At 38.3% G+C, this 26,274-nt stretch overlaps 1 protein-coding gene across 4 annotated transcripts in view; it reads left to right on the top strand.

The window, feature by feature from the left end:
* The window catches only part of ILDR2 (immunoglobulin like domain containing receptor 2), an 83,106-nt gene that overhangs the window by 21,509 nt on the left and 35,323 nt on the right, over positions 1 to 26,274 (top strand). For all 4 annotated transcript variants that reach the window (XM_031936824.1, XM_031936822.1, XM_031936821.1 and 1 more), the window contains 2 exons: positions 7,521 to 7,853; positions 9,256 to 9,375. In XM_031936824.1, coding sequence (XP_031792684.1) covers positions 7,521 to 7,853; positions 9,256 to 9,375 — 453 coding nt within the window. The remainder of the gene's footprint in view (positions 1 to 7,520; positions 7,854 to 9,255; positions 9,376 to 26,274) is intronic.

Genomic DNA, 26,274 nt, shown 5'->3' with positions numbered 1-26,274 from the left:
ATTGCTTTTTAGCATCATCTGCAATTTTAAAAAGGTGAAGTCTCTTAGAAGTGCAATTTCTTTGCTTTTTCTCTAGTTTGAGAGGGAAAACAGGTTTTATAGCTGCTTTGCTATAATCATAGGTTGAAGCTGATTTAACAACACAGTATCCCCTTGAGTGGGAATCTGTCTACTCTTTTTTTTCCTGCATTGTCTAGAGAACCAATCTGAGGAACTTGGTAGTTTTCTAGTTTATGGGGAGCTACTTGTCACTATAATAAAGAAATTCTGTTTCAGTGCCCTCTAATGACTGATTTAGAAAGGTTTGCCATTGCTTCAACAATTAGGTTAAAAAGAAAGTAGAGTTGCCAAGAAAAAGAGCTATGAGGGGTAGAAGGAGCAGATTGATGTGGTACTAAAGGGAACAAGGATATTTAGCTTACAATCTAGAATTATAAAGTTTCTGAGTAAATGAATCATCTTCCCTTTTGTTTCCCTGCTAAATTTTTCTGAGTACCACTCTCTTTCACTTTATTCATTGGTGGGATATTATTCAAAGTGATGTGTCAATAATTCCTATATTGGCTTTATATAGATAACATAATGGATTGATTATTATCTATGTTACATTATCATTAAGTATATGTTTTAAGTTTAAGAATTAATGGTATCATCATTGTGACTGATTAATTTTGTGTAGATGGAAAGGACGCCAGTGGGGCTCAAGAACTTAAGTAAAAAAATAGGGAGAGTATATCCTCCTCCTAACAGGGTTACCTCAGAACTCTGAGAAAGTTTGTTATAGCTATATGGTACTGGCCTTTCTCTAAAAACCCAAACCTGCCAACATAAGCGAGGTTTGGTGTGAGTGAGCCAGTTAGGACTCATGAAGAGACTTCATTGAAGTTTCCTACTCAGCACAAACCTTATGTAGAAAGGGGTAGTCCAGGATTTATTGTGGTGATCTTTACATTTTCAGGGACCCGTTGTAAAGATTCTCCATCCAGAATTTATCAGATACTATTGTGTCAGAGGAATCCACCAGAGAAAAAAATAATAAATTGCTATTTAAAAAAAAGTTATCCACATAATATTTTTGCTTTTTAAATCCTTTTTTATGACTTTCTGTGATATAATTTTGATTATTTGAATATTTAAGTATTACTGCTGATTGATTTACTATATCTATTAATAAGGTTGAATATGAGCAACGCAGATGTAACATGCCTAGAGTGATAATGCTTGACAGGGCAAATAAAGTCTCACAAAAGATTCTTAGTTAAGAGGAATACCACTTGACATTAGAAATAAAAATATTGGTGATATTCCAAAACATGCTATTGAAAACATAAGGAAACATGAAGTATTAATTAAGAGGTATAAAGAATAAAATAAAATTTCTTCTGTATTTTTGGGGAGGTGGGGATTTTTCGGTTTTTAGTTTTACATTTTCAGAATATGTAGACTCCTTTAAAATTCCTACTAGTATAGAGATGCTACGTGTGTGTATCTATATATATACATACAAATATGTATGTGTATACATTCATATAAGACTATATAAATACTCATAATGATTTCTAGCATTTCAAATGGCTTTTAAAAATCATTCTTAAGCAAATTCTGATAAGTGATTTCTAGATACTCTTATTAGTTAACATCTTTTTAACTCTATGTAACATTGTTAAGTGAAACACTCCTGTTATTCTGTCATACTTTACCTTACCCATACGACTAGTTAATCTCCTTCCATCATGCAGTTCTATGATGATATCTTTTATTTCTATTTAATTTCAAAGTTGTTCATTAGTTATATGTTACAGCCTGCTTACACTCACTTGGTGCCTTTCCATTACTGTCTACATGTCAGTCATTTAAAATTCTCTGGAGATTATTAAATTCTATGTTTTGTTGCCTTATTCTAACACGGGTAGAATGTTGGTTTTATAAAGACGGATCTTTGCTTTCATGGGGAAGATAGGATTATTAAAGGATCTATGGAATTTCCTGAAGGCATTCCAGTCCATACTATTCTTCCTGTTCAATTTCAATTTCAACTCATATTCATCTATACTGTCTGTCTGTATACATACTAATAAGTTTTCTATCCTATACAATAGACATTCTTCCTCTACTTTATCTTTCTTGTGCAGATGGTTAAATTCTTTAGATTTAATATACATCTATTCCAGAAGACTTTGTAGTTTTCTAGAGCTTAAATAAACCAATGTCAGCCACAAATGAGAACATCATCATCATCATCATGCTAATTTATGTTATCTAATTTTATTTGGAAGTCCTCTTCATTCACGGAAAAAAAAAAAACTATTCAATTTGCATCTCTTTCACCACAATGACCATTTGGTGGAGCATGCATTTCCCTGTTTTAATGCCTCATCTGATTTTTATGAGCAGAAAATTATTGGTCTAATGATTTTTTCTATCATGTCTAGAGGAATCTTGAATGATTTTGAGCAATGGGTTGTAGTCAGTTTCAGAAAAGAACTAATAAAACTAGTTGAAGTTTTGCTTTATGGAATCAAATGCTTTTCCATAATTAACAAGTAAAATAGGGTCACATATTTTCTAGCCTTCCATTAATTGTGACATTGTAAAGATGTGGTCTGTTGTTAAATATCCATTATAAAAGCAAGCTACTTGTTTCTTCACTGAGAATATTCTCATTTTGTTTATCAATGATTCATGAAGAGACTGTGTGGACAGGAGGCAAAGAATCACGAGTTGTTCATGTTTCCTTAATCTAACCTCTTGGTATTAATACGGTCTGTTATTGGTCAGTACTTTGGTTTCTTTATTTCAAAGAATCCTCAGTATTTTCTGTATATCCTTAATTCAGTACCTTTGGTTTTCTCTGCTTTGATCTTTACTGTCCATTTCTAATTCACCTATGAGAACAAGTAGGACTTGGGTGCTAAATTTCAAGTGTAATTTCTTCTGTCCTTGACGGTGAGAAACGTCTGTTATAAGATTTTTGCCGATCTTTCTTTTTTTAAACTTTTCATCTGTTTGTTGTCCTTCCATTTTTATCCTTAAATGCCCTTGGATAATTTTACTTAATTGTATCTCTTGGCAAGCTTTTTAAAAAACTGATTTTCCTCTCCACTACATTTTTCTACTTTATTAGACTGCTCATAATTTCCCCTTATCTTTCTTTATAAGACTTCTCAGAAGAGTTTATAGTCTAAATTGAAGTTGTCTTAAGCATCCATTATCCTCCACTTGGCAAGTGGGTTAAATGTTTGCTGACTAATAGGCTTCCTAGGTTCTTTTGGACTTCTTGTAGGAGTAGATTTGTGGTTAAAACTCTTTATAAAATTATTGTGATCAGTGTAATGGACATTTCTTCTTTCTATGTTCCATCTGCCTTTGTTGATTACTTAAGTAATTTAGAATTGATCTGTTTCCATTGTATGCTATTTTTCTCATTATCATTAGTATTACTTTTTATTCATTCTGACCTTCACCCCAACAAGTTAGTAGTTTAACTTTACAAAGACAGTGATTCAGGGATAATTGTCAATATAATGCCAAACATTTTCCTAGCTCCGGAATAGAGTTATTTCTATTGTGGCAGTATTATTTGTGGTGTTTGCCATGTCCCTTCCCTACCAATTCTCTTCCTGAGGAATTTGTTCATGATACAAAGGTGTCAAGCTTCCATGTAATCTATAGGCTTTTGGCTTCTCTCATTCCTGAACTATGTATTTCCATCATCTTTTCTTACCTTTATATTGATATTACAGAGTATGAGTATAATGTGATTAAATTTAAAAGATCTTAATGAGTTCCTTGTGGAATTTCTCTACTCTTTCATCTGTAGCAACCAGTGGTGGTACATAAGTTGCCATTATTTTCATGGTGGTGCCATTATTTTCATATTTTTTGCAAATACTTATCAACATTGCATCCCAAATCCCTTGAAATAATGTTTCTTATTACTATCAACTCCTTTCTTTGCCTCTCTATATAGTATCTGTAAGCTATCTTTACATTTAGTTGCAACTTCCTTCTTTCTTTTCATTTCATTTATAGCAAGAATATTAAGGTTGATATGATTAATCTCCTTTACATCATGTCCTGTCATTGAACATTTCATATTTAGGGTACTAAGTCAAATTAATATTTCCACATGGTCAAAAAATTGAGTGATTCTTAGCCTTATGTCATACCATTACAGAATTAGAAAGGCAATACAAGGGAATGAGGGATATTTTCTATTTTTCTTTGTTTCAAGGTTGATATGGTCAAAAAATTCATCATTAGGTGGTCATCTTCCTATAATAGCAGCTTTTCTAACATGGTAGAACCTACCAGACCTTAATCTCTGTTGGGATAGCCTTTGAAAACCTCAGGTCATTGACATACTACAGGGAGGCAATGAAGTATGATTTTGTGAAGATAACATATTCCTAAATTATTATGGTGGGAAAAAAAACTATGGTGAGGTCAGGAAAGGTTCCACAAAGGAAATGATATGTGAGCTGAGCACTAAAGGATTTTTAGAGTATGAGACAGTGATTTTGAGAGACTTAGATGAGGACACAATGCATTCCAGTCATGAAGGAGAAGAGTGAGGTTACCTTTTATGAATGCATGATAGGAGATGGAATGTTAAACTTGGGGAAAGTCTAGTTGCTCAATTTTGCTGTAATGTACAATTTGTGAAGGAGAATAGAATGGAAAAAGACTGGAAAAGTAAGTGAAAACCAGAAAGTTAGGATCCTCAATTCTAGGCACTAGTAGTTTTTGAGCAATTCAGTGATATGCTCAGATTTTTGACATATAATGATTTAAATAGTGTTGGGGCAGATGGATTTGGAAAGAGGAAATAATGGAAGCAAGGATGTGAAATAGAAGTTGATTACAATAACTCAAAGGGCCTTCTTTTGGCTCATATAGCCACTGGTCAGAGAGAGGTTGTGAAGGTCAAATTGACAAGATTCTGTGATTTTATTCTCTTACCCATTCAAATCATACAATTAGTACCTATAAAGAGCCTTTTATGTTTGATAAATCTGTATTTGTAATATTTTTAACAGTTATTTGGATGTATTGTGTGCTATTCACCCTAGGTATTTTAACAGAACTCTTGCAATTGATAGAGATGATGATTAATTATTCAATGCTGTGTTCCTAAGTGAAAGGGGAATTAGAGAGAGAAGAATTGGTCTTCTGGCTTCTAGACTTTGAGGGAGGACACAAGCAGTTCCAGGCTCCTTTCAAGAGAGATCCCTGGGGGGAGATACAGACTACAGGAAGAAGTTGACATGTAGAGAAGCTGACATCTTAAGCATTTCCCCTTGGATGAGAGCAAATAAGTTCTCCCCACTACAGCTGGATATGTGAGCTCCAAATGAAATCAAAACAACAAGCATTTATTATGTGCCATGCTCTGGGTCTAAGCTGTAAGGATACAAAGAAAAGCTGATAGTCAAAAAGGAGAAATAACATGTAAACCTGTAAACAAAATATAAATATAGGATAAAATGAGATAATCTCAAATGGAAAGCACTAAGATTTATGGGAAAGGCTTTTAGTAGAAAATCAAACTTTAGCTGTGACTTGAAGGAAGCCAAGAGGACCTAGAAATGGAAATAAAAGAGACAGGGTTCAAAATATGGGGGATACTCAGAGAAAAGGTTAAATGTAGGAGGATGAAATATCTTGCTGAAGATACAGCAAGAAAATCAGTGTCAATGGATCATAGAGTACTTTGGAGGGAGTAAAATATAAGAAGACTGGAAAAGTAGGAGGGGTCCAGGTTATCAAGGACTTTAAAAATCGAACAGGATTTTATATTTGATTCTGGAGACAAACTGAGTTTATAAAATGGGGAGAGATAGTGATGGTTATCTGGTCATTCTTCCACTTCAGGAAGATCAATATGACAAGTGACTAGAAGATGTATTGGAATAGGAAGAGACTTGAAGCAAGGGAATCCAAGAGGACAAGTCCTTGCAATATGGTGATGGCAGTCTCAAGGGAGAAATGGAGAAGTATATAAGAGATGTTATGAAGATAGAAATAATAGGGCAACAGATTGACTATGTAGGGTGAGAAGAAGGGAGGAGTTGAGGATTCCATGTAGGTTGAACCTGGATGACTGGGAGAATGGTGGCATCCTCAAGAACCATAGGGAAATGAAGAAGAGGGTTTTGGAAAGATCCTTTGGACAGACTGAATTTAAGATGTCTACAAGACATTCAGTTCAATCAAGATGTCTAGTAGATATTTGAAATTAGAGATAAAGTCATGAGAGAAATTAGGACTGGACAAATAGTTTTAAGAATCATATACTTAGAGATGATAATTGAATACATGGGAGTTGATGTGATCACTTCACCTAGTAATCCTAAAACAGAAACTTGGGAAACACCCATAGTTAATAGGTAGAACCTAAATGAAGATCAAGTAAAGGAAGCTGTGAAGGAGATGTCAGACAGATAAAAAAGAGAACCAGGAGAGAGAAATGTCATGAAAACCTAGAGAGGAGAGAATATTAAGGAATATCAAGGTGATCAATAGTATCAAAGTTAAGGAGAGGTCAAGAGGATGAATTCCATCAAGAGAATATTTAATCTCAGCTAAAGGGAAATTCCATAAAATTTTTAAGGAGAAAATCAGGTGGACTCCTCAGTCTGCTAGTTTTTCCCCAGAGTCTTTGTCTCCCTTCAAGGAGTCCTCTCTGAAAGAGTATGTGACTTCTTCAAAGCTGGAATTCTGCTAGCAGACCAACTTTCTTTTCCTAAACTCTCATTAAGTACACCCATCACAGAGACATGGAGTATCAAGTAATCATACATTATTGTTGTTCAGTCATTTCAATTATGTATGACTCTTCATGTTCCACATAGAGTTTTGATGGCAAAGGTACTGGAGCAGTTTGCCATTTTCTTCTTCAGCTCACTTTACAAATAAGGAAACTGAGGCAAACAAAGTTAAGTGACTTGCTCAGGATCACATAGCTGGAAACTATGTGAGACCAGATTTGAACTCTGGAAATTGAGTCTTCCTGATTCCAGGTCTGGTATTCAATCTACTACATTACTCAGCTGCCCTAAAGTAATCATTCTATCCATTAATTGGGAGAATCTCATGCAAATGTCTAGACTTGAGCCTGATGTTACATTGAGATACTACTACTACTACTACTACTATTACTACTAGTTACCCTTTTAAAGTTTGCACAATGCTTTACATATTTTATTTCACTGAAGTCTTCTCAACAACTCTGTGAAGGAGCTATGATTATATCCCCATTTAATAAATGAGGAAATTGAGTCTGAGACAGGGTATGTGATTTGCCTGATTCATGCTGCTGTGAAGTGTCCAAAGCCCGTTTTGAATTCAGGTCTTTCTGACTCCAGATACACCCACTATGGGACCTGTTAAAGAAGCTCCAGAAGTGAGATTCCACATTCCTAGAACCAAAAGTCATTCTCCCATTTTAAGTTTCGAGGGATGAGATTCTCCCTTCATATGTGGATGTAAAATCTGGTTTGTCCTTCTTGCTTTCACAGCGGTCGCTGAAGGTTTGCAGGTCATTGTACCTGAAAGGACGAAGAAAGCTATGCTTTTTCAGCCAATTGTGCTAAGCTGCCGCTTCAGCACGTCCTCCCAGCAGCCGGCTGTCATCCAGTGGAAATTTAAGTCCTACTGCCAGGATCGAATGAAGGAAGCCTTGGGCATGGCCACTGCCGGAGTCCAGCCCCTCAGCAAAAGGAACCTGGAGTGGGACCCCTATCTGGACTGCGTAGACAGCCGGCGGACAGTGCGAGTTGTAGCCTCAAAGCAAGGAGCTGTGGTCACCCTGGGCGAGTTCTATAGGGGAAGAGATATCACCTTTGGTGAAGGTAATTTGGTCTAGAAGGTATCTGTTGTTGTTATTATGGTTTTAACACAAGCCTAATCTTCCAGGAGGAGAGAGCTGTTGATGGCCCTTCTAACTCGATGAACATTTGATCATGTGGAACAAAGACAGACCAAGGATAGAATTACAATTTACATTTGACATCTCAGGGTTTGGGTAGTGTTTTCCCTACATTATCTCATCTTTATTTTACAAATACAAAACTCAGAGACATGTCCAGGAACATACAATTGCTTGTGGACAGAGCTGAGATTTCACCCGGACCCATAGATCACAAGCCTAGTCTGTCCCCTCACTGGAGATGGACAGAAAAGAATTGTGGAGAAAAGAGAGCTGACTCCTGGGCAGATATCACTTCAGCATGATGTTGATAGCAGATCCTGTATGCAAATTTGACTTCTCTCACTAGACATCAGATTGTACCAGTGTGTCTTTGGTATTCCTTATTTTACATGAAAGACTTTGCTAAATTGTCTCTGACTCAGGGAGAAGAGAGGTTCAAAGCAATAATATGTGACTGTCTTCCATTATAACAAGAATTTCAGATTCTTCTTTTGGAAAATGAATGAGGGTGTAGTTTGTTTAAAATTCTTTAAGGCCTTAGATATACCTGAGCCCCATTCCAGCCCAAAATCTGAGATCTAGTAGCCTTATTTCCCCCTTCAATTTGACTTTTATTTCTTATAAAAGACTAAGGGAATTAGGGCTGACCTGGAAACATTCTTGGGTTGGAAAGTCCCATGAATCCTGTTCATTTCTGGGAGAATGGGCTTATTCTAAGATTTTTCTGAGATCTTAAAGACTATTCTCCAACATTCTCCAAAGAACATACCTATCTCTGGAACTAGATCAGAATTAACCTCAAATCTGACATTATCTCTTCTACTGGATTATACCATGAGATAGCAACACATTTAGCCTAAGGGTTTACTAACATGGGATAAGCAATGCTGTGTGTTCACTGAGGCAGGAAATAATGGAAAAGAAATGGGGGTAAGGAGAGACATCAGTACAAGGATGAAAAAGAGATGGAGCGTAAGTGCTCTCAGAGCATAGCATTTCTACTGGAGGTATATTATCCCAATTTTCCACATGCCATTTTTTAATTATGGGGAAGTTAAGGAAGATTTAGAGGAGAGAGAATAATTGAGTGGGGTAGGGGAGAAGGCCAAGTTCTAGACCTTCTCTGATTGTCTTTCCTAGCTTGGGTTTGTCTCATGGTTTTTCGATCTGTGCTCAAGAGCACAGGGCTGACAAATCAGCAATATTCTCTGCCACTAAGACGCCATCTTTCTGGGTCTCAGACTCATCACCTGCAACATGAAGAGGCTGGACTTGCTCTCAAGGTTGTCTCTGATCTTGTGGCTCTTGATTTTGTGTGACAGGTGCAGAGCTCAAGATTGGGAAAGTCATGTGGGGAGACAGCGGCCTCTACTACTGTATTGTCACCACTCCTGATGATGTGGAAGGCAAAAATGAAGACTCGGTGGAACTCCTTGTGTTAGGTGAGTGGAAGCCACTTCCTCCATTCTAGCCTTGCTTGGGCAGGCTGTTTCTGATTCTCCTCTTACTCCATAGACATATGAGTTTAGATCTGTGTATATTGTTTTCTCTCTGTCCAGAAAAACCCATCTGAAGATGAACACACTCTTCAGGTGCCAGATGCCCTCATTGCTCTGAAGCTCTCTCCTGCTTTCAGTGTCAATCCAGATGCTTTTCCTACTTTCCAGCTTCATTTTCCCCTTTCCCTTCCTCTTTCACCTCCTGTTCTCTTGTGCTATATTTGTCTTTTTTTCTATGCTAATGTGTTAGGAAAACAAGAGAAAAGGGCCCTTGAAGGAGGGCAGAGACCACTGGAATGAAAACAGAATTGGTATTTCAGTCTCTCCTGAGACTTGAGGGATGTTTCCTCCATCTAGTTCATTTCCAACTAAGAGAATCACAAAGGTATGAAAGGTTGCAGTGCTTGGATGTCAGAGGCAGCTAATAATTACTTGGTTGTTTTTTTGATTGTTAGCATTCAACTTGCCAATTCCCCAAGGAAAAAGGTGGGAAGTGAAACTGACTGCCTGCCTAGGAGGGCTTGACTTCCCTTCAGAACAAATACATTGAATTATCTTCATGAATATAAATGTATTCCTTTTACATTTTTGGTCCTTTAATACATAGGTTGGGGGTATGTCTTTCTCTGAAATTATAAATGAGGAAAATTTTAAAAAGTTTTTTTTAAAAGCAAATTGCTTTAATATTGGAAACAAAAGCAGTCACTAGTATGCGGACTGGAGGAGGGAATTATACAAGAGAAATTACATTTTTGTGGACTTTAGTTATTTAAGAAAAACTAAAAGAAAAAAAACAGGGGATAGTAAATTTCAAAAGGGCATATACTTTTGAAAGTGATATATTTGGGAAGTTGATATTCTCTGCTGGAAAAAAAATTGCTGAAAGAAGAGGCCACTGCTGATATTCAGTATTCCATGACTTGTTCTGGGATTCTGGTCCCTTTTTCCTTGCTTTTCCATCAAGTGGAATAATGATGATAATGGTAGATTTTCCTAGAATGTTGAATTAGTTTGCATCTAAAATATGTTTAAAGATAGGAGAATGAACAGTTCTCAAGAACTGCAAACTAGTTGCTACTGTTTGCATGAATAAAAATACAACCTGTTTAAAAGGAAAGCAAAAGTGGAAGTCTTATGCTGGTACTGTAAGACACCCCAGGGAAATGAGAGTGGGAAACAGCTATGAATCTCTAAACCAGAAGGGGGGAATGAATTTCTGCTTAATCATATAACTATAAAAGCCAAGTTTGAAAGGATAAGCGGCTCATCGAGCTGGCAATTAGCTAATTGTGGATACAGTTATTTGCCCAGTACGGTTATTTGCAGAAAAGTAATTGCCTATGCAGGAAAAGGAGATAAGGTAGAGGCCACTTTAAATAATTTGGACCCAATTACCCTGCAAACTCTTGAAAAATAAATGCATGAAGTCATGTCATCCGAGGATGTGCTGAAGTGCATGAAGGACACTTCTCTGGATCAAAACATATAAAAAGCAACTTGTGGGAAGATGCTATTCTCAGTGTGGTTCCAACAAACGGGAGGAAAATGGTGTCAGCATCTGAGAGGTGGGAGATAGAAAGTCTTGGCTGCAGTGATTAGTAAGGATGGGAGAAAAAAAAAGGTGCAGCTGAAAAGTCTTAGTCTTGATTCAAGTGAAAAGGAACATGAGCAGAGAGAGAAAAGAGCTTTGAATTAGAAGCAGGAGAACTCAGTTTAAGTCCAATGCTGCCATATTTATTAGCTCTTAGGTCTGAACTTAGATATGAAAGGCTGAGATGGGATGACTTCCAAAGTCCCTTTTAAAGTTTCTTCTAGTCTGTGATTTTAAGTACAAATCATAAGAAAGTAATGGCATATTTAGCATGGGAGCAGCCACACATGCTGTGTTATGGTCAGAGCAGCATTTGGATTTAGGAGGGGTGGTTACATAGGCTACAAATGTCCTTTTTATAAAATATATGTTTTTAAAGCCCAGGAATTCTATCTCCTGTGTGTTGGAATTCTCAGAAAACCTGAGTTTGGGTCCTAATGGTGATGTCTAATAATACCCAAGTGATTTGGGGTAAATTATTCCCTTCCCTTCCTTGGAACTAAGGGCACTATATTAGAATCTGAGGGAAAGGCCAGGTTCAGATCCTGGCTAGTTGAGTAATTATTGTACATGTTGTTCAGTCATTTTTCAGTCCTGTCCCATTGTTCATGATCCTATTTGGGATTTTTTTTAGCAAAGACACTAAAGTGGTTTACTTCTCCAGCTTATTTTCAAATGAGGAAACTGAGGCAAATAGGAATAAGGGGTTTGCATACAGTCACACAGATAGTAAGTATCTGAGGACAGATTTGAACTCAAGAAGATAAATTGATTTAATCAAGAGGTATTAATGTGGTATGATGACAAAGTGATTTAGAATCCAAATGTGTTCAAATGCTGCCCCTACTACTTACAAATCACCTCAACTCTTTGGGATTCAGTTTCTTTATTTATAAACTGAGATTTAACGCTACGCTTTATACCTAACAGATAAATCTTCCTGACTCCAGGCCTGGTACTCTATCTGCTGTGCCTACTAGCTATCTCTACCTGTACTCTTCTGGGCAAATACTCAATTCTTCTGAGCCTTAGTTTTCACACTCATAAAACTGGAATTTTAATACTAATAATTATGAGGAACAATAATAGCAGTAGTTAACATTTACTCAGAACTTTCAATTTTGCAATCTTGATCTCCTCAATAACTTCTTGAAGAGTCTCCGATTAACTGCATTTTACAAATAAGGACCAGAGTGTCTCAAGAGAGGAAATTAATGATCTACAGTGACATGGCAAGGGAGAGAGTCAAAAGTTAAACCCCAGGCTTTGCTGACTTTCAGGCTAGGAAAATTTGTTCTTTGACATGATACATCAAAAAGGAAGGTGATGGTAATAGGGGCAATGATGGTGTACTCCCTACCTTAAAGTCTGGATGTGAAGAAATTGTTTTGTAAGCTTTCAAGTCAATACACATTTCTCAAACATCTTTATTATGCTTCAGGATGTATACACACATACATAATTATATATATATAGTTTTACATATATGTAGTTATATATATATATGTGTGTGTGTTGCTATGATTCTTATTACTACTATGTCATATAGTTATTGATTATATGATCAGTCAGGTTCTACATGTTTTGCAGTGAAGACTCAAAGTTTCTGGTAGGTAATATAATCCAGTAAAGGCACAATCCTGAAATACTTCATCCTGGTTCTGTCCAGACATTTAGGGAAAGAAGGCTAAAAAACTGATCCTATTAACTTTTCAAAGAAAAGAAAATACCAGTTGCTTTTGCAAAAGGTCAGTATTGAGTAAGTAGGAATTCTTCAGATCTATGGGGTCCCTTAGGCCCAATGCCTCTCCCTCAGATCTGTTGGAATGTTTTTTCAGGCTCAAAGGTTGTAGCATTATGTAGCTACAGTTATATAAGCCTCTTAAGAGTCGGAATTGTTTCATCCTTTGTCTTTGTAATCCCAGTGCCTTGTATGGCACATAGTAGATGCTTAGTAAGTGCTTGTTGATTGATTAATCATTGGTATTGAATAGTATTATATGGTTGGTATGTGATTGGTATATATATATATATATACATCAATCATACAATCAAGAGGTATTGATATGGTGTGATAATTTAGAATCCAAATATCTGCGTTCAATGTTGCCTCTACTATTTACAAATCACGTCAACTCCTTGGATCTCAGTTTCTCTATCTTTAAATTGAGAGTTAACACTATATTTTATATTTTATACCTAACAGATAGATCTGAAATATTTTATTTCCATGGAAAATAAAAAGTAGAAGATCCTAGAACAAGTCTGTCTTCCCATCCAGGGTAGCTGAAGGCTTTACCAAATGGGAAACTAATCTCCAGGGATTTAATGGCCCTGCTAAGAATAAAATAGGGCCAAAGTCCTTCAGCAGATGGATCATCTGACCACCTGGGGCCATGTTATAACCATTCACATTCACCAGGGAATCACAGAAAAACAAGCTGGGCTTTTACAAAGTTTCAGTAACAAAAAGAAGTAATTCTTAGGTCTCTCCTCAGACTACACAGAAAAGCTGCTGACTTGGAAGATGCTCCCTCAACTTGAATTAGTTGATATTGTCTTATTTTCTTTGGTAGGGAGGATAAAAGTAGATGAATAGAGGGGGCTGGTTGATATGGTGAGTGAGCAAATTCGATTGAGATAGAATTAAAACTGAAGCCAAATTAATGTAAAATGGGCGTGACACATTACAGTCATAAGGGGGATTCAGCTTATGGCTCTGTTGTCTTGCTGACACAGGTTTTCCCTGGCCCACCACAGTGTTATCTACCTTTCCTGAGTTGCCTACCACCGATGTACATGATGAGTTCAGCAAACTCAAAACTATGTGCCTCAATTATTGAACAATTTTAAACCATGTGTATCACTATTTTCTCAAAGTGCACTTTATGGTGCAGTGGAAGGAAAGGTAGATTTGGAAAAGATATTAGTTTCCTTGTTTTGAATCCTAGTTCTTTCTCTTAGTTATGACAAGTAAGGAAAATCCTATAATCACTGGGCTTATTTCCTTACCTGGAGAATGAAAAGTCCCAGTCTATTATTGTTGTTTGTTGTTCACTTGTGGCTGACTCTTTGTGACTCCTTTTGGAGTTTCCTTGGCAAAGATACTGGAGTGATTTGCCATTTCCTTCTCCAGCTCATTTGATATATAAGTAAACTGAGGCAAACAGAGTTAAGTGACTTGCTCAGAGTCACAACGCTAGTAAGTGTCTGAGGCCATATTTGAACTCAGGTCTTCTTGACTCCAGGCCCAGAACTCTATTCACTGAGCCATCTAGCTGCCCTTAAAAAATCATTGAATGAGGTGACTTATAATATCCCTTCTAAGTTGGAAAATGCAAACCTAAAATGGTCCTGGATTCAAGTTACTGCCTCCCAAGGTTGTGGGAAGGGCTAAATAAGATAATTTTTGTAAAGTGTTTAATACAAAACCTGGTACATAGTAGGCACTTAATACTTATTCCTTTCCTCCACGAGTATTCATAGCTATACTCTGTGATACCGAAGAACTGGAAACACAGTGGGAACTTCTTGATTGGAAAATGGTCAAACATTGAACATAATAAAATGTCTCACTATGAAAAAGAATGAATATGAAAAATTCAATGAAGCATGGCAAAACTTATAGGAAATAATAAAACATGGCAGTAAATAGAACCAGTAAAATAGTATAAACAATAACTACCACAATATAAATGGAAAGAATAATCAAACAAAAGCAACCCTTATTTTTAATGCTCAAATTTGGACTCAGAGAAAGGTTGAGAGAATAAACCCATCCATTTATGAATTTCAGTCAATCTTTTGCACTTCAGATACCTTTTCCACCTCCAAAAAAAAGATGAAACAGAGACTCTCCCTGTACTGTAGACCTGAGGGAATATGGATATAGAATACTGCAAGCCTCACTAGATGTAATTGAAATACTGTTGGTTGGTTTTGCTAAATTACTTTTCCCTCTACTTCTTTTAAAAAATCTTTGTTATAAAGGATGACTACATGGGCAAGGGAGGAAGGTAGATATATTAGGAAATGAATGCGTGATATAAGAACAAAAGGAATTGTTCAAAATTATAGTTGATACAAATCTGGGGGGAGTAACTAATATATTTGATTCCAGAATGACCCTCTAAAAAGATTTCAGTAAAGATGTGACTAAATTGTAAAGAGTATAGAGATTAAAGCATGGAAAAATCAATTGTGGGGATTGGGCATATTTGGCCTGCAGAGGTAAAAACTTCAGAAGGAAATAACTGTGTGTGAAGACAGCTATTGCATGGAAGAGGGATTCAATTTGTTTTTCTTAGTCCCACAAAACAAAGCTGCAAGCCATGGGGAGGATATGTAGAGCAATGATGGTGACTTTTTGGAAGGACCGCTTTCCTAAAGATGCTGAAATGGATTAGGTTTCCTTGGACGATAGCAACTTTCTCATCACTGGCAGCCTTCAGAGATTCCATGGTTATGTAGATCCTCGGTGTAAAATTGGAGGGGACCCAAAAGGTCACTGAATTCAACACCCTTATTATATAGAAGAAGAATTTGGATTCAGGTCTCTAATTCTAAATCTAGTACTCTTTAAAGAAGGGGATTTTTCTTCAGATAGACATTGGAACACATGACAGCTGAGGTGCCTTCAACTTGAGACTTTGTAAACTTCCATCAGCATCTTCAACAGGATCCCCAGGATTCTTGCCTCTTCATAGAGCTTCTTGAGAATATGATCACTGCTGGAGACTTGTGGTCAATAATTTCCTCTGGGTAATTTGTAGGTTTTATTTCCTTTCTTTAAAAAGCTACTTGTAGCTATGGGCTTCCGCACTTACTGCAAAGGTAGTTCTAAAAATCCTTTCTAAAAATGTTCTTGTTATGTTCCTCCTGATTCTCACCAGAACCCTATTTCATTAACAAACTCCAATCTTAAATCTCTATCTCACTCCAAATGGTTACTTTGTTCTCTAGTGGGAGAGGGACCAGAAACAAATTAATAATTAAATAAATGAGAGGGAAGGTCCTCTTTGGTGGGAAGTGCCCAATATTGAAGGCATTTGAGTTCATAGGGTCACGCCAACTGAAGTCTGCTTTTCTGGAATTACCACATGGAGTCTGGGAATCAGTGGGCAGGGACTGGCCTTTATATCCTGGAATTGTGCCACTGTTTAGTTAGAAATAAAGTTCTCTGGGTTGACTCCAGCTGGCATGACAAAGGACTATGCCATTTTAGGCTCAAGATGTAATTTTTATTTTTAAACTTCAGAGAAATCCTTCATATATATATATATTTTTTTTTTCACTGCATTCAATGGACCTCACCTTCTCTCTTTGAATACCCCATGGGGCAGGATTTTTTTAAAAGGACTCTCAAACTAGGTTGATGTTAGAGAAGGTGGATATTGAATAAAAAGGGTTATCAGTTAACTGAAGAATATTTGTTAAATGCTTTCTATGGCCAGGTTCTGGAGAGCTAAAGACAAAGATGAAGACTACTTGCCTTCAAGAAGTTTATATTCTATCCAGGAAAACCACATGTACATAAATAAATATATACCAAATAAATGCAGATAATTTTTTGAGGGGAGGAACTAGCATCTAGGGAGTCAGGAATGATTTCAGATAGGAAATGATGTTTGAGCCTCATGTTGAAGGAAATTAGGATTCCTAAGAGGTTGGAGATGGGGAGGGAGTGTATCATAGGAGCAAGGGACAGAAATGGGAAATGGAACACCATAAGGAGGAACAGCAAAAAGGGCAATTTGGCTGAATCGTAATGCATGTGATAGGGAGGAATATATAATAAGACTGGAAAGGCAAGTTGGAAGCCAGGCTGTGAAGGGCTGGAAATGACAAAGAGAGGAATATGTAGTTGATTCTAGAGGTAATAGGGAACCACTGCAGTTTATTGAGCAGGGAAGGGATGTGATCAGAACTGTGCCTCAGGAAAACACTGCTACAAAGGTAGATCCGAAAGGGGAAAGACTTAGGCAAGATCAAGTAGGAGACTGTTGGAATAATCCAGATAAGATGTGAAAAAAATCTGCTAGGATAATGGCTTTGTAACAAGATAGAAAAGGCAGATAGGAGAGATGTAGAGATAAAAATCACTTAGACTGATAACCAATTGAATATGTGGGGTAAGAAAAAGGGAAGATCTGAGGATGATTTCAAGTTTGCAAATCTGGGTGGTGAAAAAGATGGTGGTACCCTTAACAGGGCATTTTAGAAGAGGGGTTTCAGAGAAAAGATAGTATGTTTTGGGTATGTTATATTTTGAGATGCCTACAAAACATCCAGTAAGAACTGTTCAGGAGATAATGTGATATAGAGATTTGGGCTGTAGTTGTAGATGTGGGAGTAATCTTCATGGAAATGGTAGTTAAACCCATGGGAACTTAGGAAGTCACTAAGAAAGTGAGAGAGAAGAGGGCCCAAGCAGAATCTTATGTTGGGGGTAGAATATGGATGATAAATCAGTATAGAAGACTGAGGAGTAGTTTGAAATAGAGATAATAGTGTCATGAAAACCCAGGTAGGAGAGAATATTCAGAAGGAGAAAGGTATCAGTACTATCAAAGAGCCATAGAAGTTTGGTCAGAAATGACCTTTTTGCTAACATGGCTTCTTGGATTGAAGACAGAGAAAGATAAAATGGGCAAGAGAAATTCACATTAAAATGATGGAGAACTTTCTGAAAAAGAATATTCAGGAAGAGAAAGGTATCAATATTGCCAAAGGGCCATAGAAATTTGGTCAGTAAGATAATACCTTTTCAGCCAGTGTGGCTTCTTGAGTTGAAGACAGAGAAGCATAAAATGTGCAGTAGAAATTCACATTAAAATGAAGGAGAACTTTCTAAAAAAAAAGGTATTGGAGTGCTGATGAAGAAAAAGAATACAGCTGCCTCTCCTGAAGAATGTGGCAATGTAGTAAGTGTTTAATAAAATTGCTTGTTAATTGGTCAGTTGGCAGATTATTCACTTGTCCAAGACTCATTTAAACTAATCAAACATTAGGTAAAGATTATTGACCACAATTCTCCAGCAGTGACCATATTCTTTTTGAGTTCCATGAACAAGTAAGAATACTGGGACTCTATCACATGTTGGAAGGATGATGATGATTAAATATCTATCCTATGTAAAGCATTGTGCTAAATTTTAGGAGTATAAAGATAGGATAGTTCTTGCCCTTCTGCGAGCTCATATTATGGTAAAGAGGGAATAGATATAAACACAAGGTAGCTCAAGGAGAGAAAAATCACCAAGTCAAATTGGGAGATTAGAGATTTTCATGAGGGTGATGAAACACAAGTTCAGTCTTAAAAAAAGACAAGGATTCTGCAGGTGGAGTGGAGAGGAAGTGAAGTGCTCTGCAGGCAGAGGATGTGACTTGAGCAAATATACACAGACCCAGTATCCAGTGCCAAATTTGGAGAAGCGAAGAGTCCAGCTGGAATGTCTAGAGAATACAAGAAGTGTATTGATGGTAATTCATGCTTGAGCTTGGTAGAAACCAGACTGTGATCCCAATACCAGGCTGAGAAATGTGCTTTTACTTTAGTCACGAAGGATTTTGATCATGGAACTGATGCAATTAGATCTACCTTAGGAAGATGATTTTGTCGTCTGGAAAATGGTTTGGAGAAGGGAGATACTGGAAGCACAGAGGCCAATTCAAAAGCTTTTGTAGTATTCCAGGAGAGAGGTGGGGAATGAAGGTTTAAATTAATATGGTGGCTGCATGAGTGTAAAGTGTACAGAAGAAGGTGCTTCCAGATACATTATTCAATTTAATTCAGGAAACATTTATTAAGTCATAACTATATGCCAGGCACTCTGCTAAGTGCCTAAAGTAGAATTAGTAATACTTGGCAATTTATTGAATATGGGAGATGAAAGGCTTTGAGCCTGACTATTAGGAGCATTATAAAGCTCTTAATAAAAAAGAGGGAAATTTGGAGGATATTCTAGATGACCCAGAATCATGGAATTCAAGAATTAGAAGAGACCTCAATCAATCAACAAACAATTATTAATCACCTACTGTGTGCCAGATGCTCTGTTAAGCATTAAGCCTACCAAAAGGTACCCTCAAGAAGTCTACGTCCTTACTCAAAGCATGAATTCCATTTCCAAAAAGTAGTTGTTCAGCCTTTATGTGAATACTCCTAGTGAAGGGGAACCCACTAGTCATTCCTTTTCAGCTCTCAAAAGCTCTTTCAGGCCAGCGATTCTATGTCTCTTCTGAAAAGATCCTCCAGATCACAAAAGTAAATCCACACAGAAGACAAATACAGTTCCCATTGAGCCAGCTTGCCACCTGGTACAATCCTTGTGGTAATACCTTCCCAAAATTTAACATCCTGCAAGATCTTGTCAACCCATAAAACTCATACCTCCTCAGGAGGTCATACCCCTTGGATTCCTTCCTCCCTTTGGTTGGAGGGGGTGAAGAGCTCCCTCTAGATCCTTTACATAAGGAGCATGGCAAGGCCATCATTTCTTTTTATTTTCCCCTTTAGTCTGCAATTCATCATGCTCCTTGTGGCTAGCCCTTAAACCATCCCTACCTCTACTTTTCAGTTTCTTTTTATATGTTGTTTTCTCCATTAGATTGTGAGCTCCTTGAGTTCAGGAACTGTCTTTTGCGTTGTTTTGTATCCCTGGCACTTAGATGGAACCTGACACATAGTAGGCATTTAATAAATGTTTATTGACTGGCTAATGTAGAATACAGCATATTATATAGTTAAACCCCATCCCATAAAATTAATTAAGCCCAAACATTTTAAATCCTTATAAATAGAAACTAGTTTAGAACAAACTATACCACATGAACACACTATTATTTCTGTGTTTGTACTGTAGTTTATCTCTCTGTGTCTTCCTGTCTCTCTCTCTCTCTCTCTCTCTCTTTTCTGTTTCTTTCTGTCTCTGTCTCTATGTCTGTCTATCTCTGTCTTTGTCTTGTCTGTGTGTTTCTCTCCCTCTGTCTCTGTCTCTTTTTCTGTCTCTCCCTCCCTCTCTATCCCTTTTTCTCCCTCCCTCCTTCCATCTCCTTTTCCCCTTCCTCCTTCTCCTACTCTCTCTCTCTCTTTCCATCTTCCTCTGTCTCTGATTCCTTTTGTCTCTGTCAGTCTGTCTGTCTTTCTGTCTCTCTCTCTCATCTTTTCCCTCTTCCTCTCCCTTTCCCCTTCTCTCTTCCATTATAACTAAGGTGAAACCTAGGAGTATAATCTGGATAAAAACTCTTGGAAAGATCTGGTGAATCATGTTGGGCTATTTTTTTCTCATCCTCCAAATCTGAGTCGTTTGTAATTTTAGGAAGGGTTTTTCTGGGCTAAAGTAAACCTTTCTACCCATTTGTATTAAAAGCCATCGAGGACACCAGTGAACAGCATTTGGCAAAGGGAGGCTCCGTTTGGTCCTGCTTGCTCCCGTGACTTCCATGGGGAGCTTCTTTCTTGAAGCTCTTCCAGGTTCTGTCAGATTCTTCTTCCCAACCACCCATGGGCTGCTGCTACTTCCCTATGAATCTCTGTCCCCACCTCCCACCCCCGTTACTCTATTTCCTACTGTTTAGAAAGGCGACTTGTTGCCAAGGTGCCCCCCTTCTCCTTTTATTTACCAGCCCCAGCCTCACTGATGCAAACAAAAGAGTTTTGCAGATTTAAAGGGCCTCAGCTAGGAAAGTTCCCATGGCAACAGTCTCCTCCGAGGTCTTTGTCGCCTGCTCAAACTTTGATCTTGGAGAGTGGCTGCTGCTGGTTCTCCCCCAGAATGAGAAACGGGGAGGAGGAAGAGGAGGAGGGAGGAGGAGAAGAAGAAGGAGGAGGAGGGGGAGCAAAAGATTGGGAGAGAGGAAAGTGAGAATTTATTTTTGGCAAAGGAGAGAGAAGGAATTAATTATCGGGCTACATTTCTCCAAACAAGTCTTAGTACTCTGTTCCTGAACATCTGATTTGGAATTAGGAGTCCTGTGCTTTAGAAGGGCCTTGTTTCTGGCTCCAATATAGACATATTGATCTGATCAAAGTAGACAGAAACAAGGAAATACTCTTCCTTCCCACCTTGAATGACTGAAGTGCCCACTTCTTCCCTCAGATTTTTCAGGACTGGTGAAATGACCAAGAGATAAAAGATCATAGTAGGGTGGGCCTTGGCTCACACTGACTGGATCTTTCACAAGCCACCCTCCTTTCTTATAAACTAACGGGAAGAACTGGAAAATGAGAGATGGATTTAAAATCTATAGCCAGGCCTCAGTCAAGTCAGAACATAGTCATCTGCCATCAGTGAAAGGCCTCATACTGTCATGGGTGTCCTATGTGGTTCTCCCATCTCCCCTCTTCCTCCCACCAGTCTGGGGGCCTCTGGCAGCAAATCACGAATTTTGTCTTTTGCAACAGCTGGTGATTACAGGTTTTCTCAAGGAAATAACTTGGTGTCATGAAAAAAGTGTCTAAATCCTAGCTTCATGTATGGTATAATGTGCTTGAGGCATTAATAACCAACTGTACTTAGTGGACTTGATCCATCCCACATGACTAAAGGATTTTATGAAAAATATTTGATGATGAAAAAGACTAATAGAGTGGCCCCTTGGAACCAAAACAGGTCTTCGTGGCTGGCTTTGCAGTCCTGAGTTTTCCTCATCCTGCCTCCAGAGGCAAAAGTATGCTCCTTGTACACCAGTGTACATTGATTTCCTATCTCTCTCTGTCTCTATCTTTGTCTCTGTCACTCTGTTATTCTCTGTCTCTGTGTCTCTGTTACCACCCCACACACACATCCTTCCCTGTTCACATGTTAGTCACATCCATACACATCATCGTTTCCCTTCCCATGCCTTGTTTAATACCCACCTACAGTCTTCCCATTCATACTCTGGGTCTGCCTATCTCCCTCCCTCCCTCCCGCTCTCTCTCTCTCTCTCTCTCTCTCTCTCTCTCTCTCTCTCTCTCTCTCTCTCATTCTTCCCCTCCCTGTTAACATATTGGTCACATTTATACACATCACGGATTCCCCTTCCATGCCCTGTTTAATGCCCACCCACAGTCTTCCCATTCCTACTCTGGGTCTATCACTTTCTACTCCACCCCTTTATGCCCTAGGTTGGACACACACCATCAGTTCTCCTCTCATACCCAGTCTCTGACCCACATCCTGCTGTCTAACCCTTCAAATGCTTGATATTGGACATAAACATCTTTCACCATCTCCTCCTATACAATGCCTGTTATCAATGTATGCCGCCATCTTTCATCACACCCATCATCTGTTGCTCCATTTCCCCAACTCAACTTTATCCTCAGATCCACATGAGTAGTTTAAGCAAAACATTTCACATCTAAAAACTATTACTAAATCAGTTTGGGAAATATTGTCTTAAGATCCGATTTAATTAAAGACAATAAATACCTTTTGAGTGCCTATTTTTGAGCACAATAATCATGCAAAATGAGAAAGGGACATGGTTTGTCACTTAATGAATGACATCACAAGTTTTGTGAGAGGCAAGGTTCATCTTTTCAGTATTTTGTTGGATCCGTGGTCTCTTTAAGGTCTTTTCCATATGTGCAGATTGCAACCCCTTTATATCTTCTTATCCTCTGGGGACTCTTGTTTCTGCCTTTCCATAAATGAAATCATTAGAGAATAAAACAAGATAGAATTCGTGGTATTTCTAGATGAAAGACAACATAATTTAACAAACATTGATTAAATAGATACCTACTATGGGCAAAGCACTGGATTTGGTTCTGGAGAAAATACATTTAGGTAATATCCTGTCCTTGTTCTTATGGAGAAAGCCATTTGGTAAGGAGTTGTAACCGATATGTAGATATAATATATGATAAAAATAACAAGTGATAATTATTTAAGAGATATGTCATGAGAGATCCAAGGGTAAAGTGCCTGGATGAAGAAGGTAGAGTAACTCCAGTTATTACTGACAAAATAATATGTAATGGACTTCATCAAAAATCCTTTCAGTATGCTTTGGGGAAGTTAGTCTTTCTACATAGAAGTCTTTAAAGATGGATTAACTGTTGGCAGATGAACCCACAGTCTATCTATGAGATCCTAAACTTGTCCATAGCCTAATTTTTATCCTTTATACCCTTCATCCTGCTTTTAAAATTCTGTATTTCTTTACATGTGGGTATGCATAGAATTAACTCTTTGTGCTATATATCTGTAAGTATATATAAGTCTGTATATTAATATATATGTGTATGTGTGTGTGTGTATGTGTGTATACACACTCACGCCACTGAATTTCCATTCTAATATCTCATCCTGTTTTGGAGGTAACCTTGGGAGCTTTAAAAAATATGCCAAGTCTCCAGAAAAAATGGATGATATGTCTTTCTTGTCTGAAGACTAATCTCATGTGATACATGAGGCTTATCATGTGGGCAGGCTTATCACCACGGGGCTGGCCACCAGGTAACGATCGATGTTGGCTCCGGTAGCTCATGATACCATCTGCTAAGGTATAGAAAGAAAAATTCAGCAATGAACCTTTTGAAGTTAAAAATTAAGATGTGTTAGTATATATGAATATTTGTGTATATGTACTACATATATATAATATCATGCATATTTTTGCCACTCAAAGTATGTCAGTATAGATATATCTACATATACACACAAATATCGACATATAATATAATGTATATTTATACATTATACATTATATATAAATATACAAATATACATATATTTATAAAGTATGCCAGCATGTGTATGTATAAACACATACATAAATACATATATAATATATATTCTTGACACTCATTTATAAAGCATGTCAGTATATGTGTGTATACAGATATGTATGTATATATATATATATATACATATGAGCTATATCTTATAAAGCATGTTTGTATATGTGTGTATGTATACACACACATATATACATATAATATGAGGTATATCTGTGCCACTTATTTACAAAGTATCTTAAGATTTAGAAATTATTTTTCACAAGTCTTGTGACCCAGAGTTATATGTGGTATAAGTATTATTCCTATTTTACGGATCTGGAAAATGCCCACCCACAGGCTGATCACAGAGATGTTTTCCTTATACTTGATCAGTCAGCGCCAGTTAGTTAGGCTGTCAGAACAGAAGCTCACCCTGGATGACCAGGTGATCCTCTTGTATATCTCTGTACTTAGGACCTATAGAGGGAGAAGGGACTTTTAGAGGACATCTGGCTGGTAGGCAATTGAATGAATTGTAAAAGACTTCCTGCAGGTCCTACTGGTTGTAGATGCCAGGCAGAATTTCAACCTGGATCCTCTGACTGTAAGCCCAGGACTCCGTCCCTGATGGCACATGGCCTGAGCTTCTCTTCTATGTTGGTTAGATACACAGGCAGACTAACCTGTGAATTGAGAGCTGGAGGAAAGGGACTGACCATAACAGCACCGAAGCCCTTCATTAATGCTCACATATTGCTCTATCACTGCTGGCCTTACTAAAATCCCTTCTTTCTTCTTATAGCCTAAGGGAGAATCATCCTGAAGGGAGCCAAGGGCCTGGGATATATTTTTTAAAAATCCATAACCAGAGCAACTAGGTGCCAGCCTTGAGTCAGGAGGATGTGAGTTCAAATGTGGCCTCAGACACTGAATGCTAACTGTGTTAACCCTGAACAAATCAATTAATCACAATCCTCCCCCCCCAAAAAAAAAAACATTTAAAACTAGAAGTTTTCTTTGTCAGTCCTAACTGGAAAGAATAACACGAACAGCAGCAACTCACATTTAATTTATAATTCAAGGTTTTCAAAGCCTTTTCCTTACTGTGAGATGTTTTTTTTATAAATATTGTTATTATTATCATCATTATCATGGGCAGCTAGGTGGTGCAGTGGATAGACCACTGGAGTAAGATTCAGTTCAATTCTGGCTTTAGATACTTACTAGCTCCGTTTCCTCGCGTGTAATATAGCACCCACCCACAGAGCTGTTGTGACATGCAGTGAATTAATGGGTGTAGAGTCTAACCATTATTAGCTTTTGCAGTGGTCTTGGAGTCACGCAGTCCTGAGTTCAAATGCAACTCCAGCACTAGTACTGAGTGACTCTGGGCCAGTCCCCTCACTGAGTGTTCGTGCATGAGTCTCATAACTCCCTAGCAAGGGGAGCTTTCACCGACTGAGGCTTCTTCCTCCAGCCTGGCGCTGGGAACACCCGCGGGGGGCCCCTTTCCCAGGGGCCGCCCATAAAGCTCAATGTCCTCTGCGGTCACTGAGAACAAACGGACGAGCGACCTCAGGGCCGAACCTCCCCTTCTCCCGGCCCCCTCCCCCTTCCTCGCTCTCCCTCTTTTTTTTTGCTGCACTTGTAGATCAGCGCCGTGGGAGGAAGCTTGGCCTTCAATTAGTGAGCATTCAAGACAGGCTTGCGCAGCCTCCTCCTCCCCGCCGTTGCCGTGGTTACTGCTGGTATGAACAAGAGCAGCTGGGTCAGCCCCAGCATTTCATTGTAGCCGGCTATTAAGAATGAGGAGAGCTGGGGAGGACGGGGGGCACCGGGTCTGCAAAGGAGACCCCCCACCCCCTCCGGGGCAGGGCTGGGTGTTAACTATAAATCGGCTCAATCCCTGGAAGGAAAGAATGGAAATTTTTGAAAGCTAGACCCGGGACGATCATTGAGTTCCCCATCTGCCCCCTCCCACTCCCAAAAGCCAGCTGCTGCTATTCAAGGGAGCAGGTCTGGGTTCCGACGTGACCTGGACCCTGGATCCTGCTGAATTGACTTCTCATGAAAGAGTGGGGCTCTGGGAAGGTCCCCATAGAATGAGCCCTTTGCTTAAACTGGCGGGGGGGGGGGATGGAGGGGTGGGAGAGAAGAAGACTCTTTCCCATGATTGTCAGTTTCCTCCAAGACCTCTTACTTCCCCAACTTTTCTGGAGCCGATCTACAAGACAAGGTGCCCATGCAGCCGAGCAGACCTAGCTCAGGAAATCATCCCAGCGGGCGCCAGAAACTGTTTCCTCCTCCCAGTGAACCCCACCCTTCTCCACATTATTTTAGAGCTAAACCTCCCACTTGTGTGTTACCTCCATCTCATAGTACAGACTGAGCCAAATGGTCTGTCTCGCTAATGTTTGCACGTATTTGAATCTTGAGGAGAATTTCTCTTAATACTGTGCAACTAAAGTGCTTTGCAATCATTTTTGTTTATTAGTTTATAGAGATACATTGAATGCCTTTTAATGAGATCATGCTGGGC

This window comes from Sarcophilus harrisii, chromosome 4 (assembly GCF_902635505.1).
Source record: "Sarcophilus harrisii chromosome 4, mSarHar1.11, whole genome shotgun sequence".
NCBI lineage: Eukaryota > Metazoa > Chordata > Mammalia > Dasyuromorphia > Dasyuridae > Sarcophilus > Sarcophilus harrisii.
Note: the sequence above shows the minus strand (reverse complement) of the source record. Positions and strands in the feature narration are given on the sequence as shown.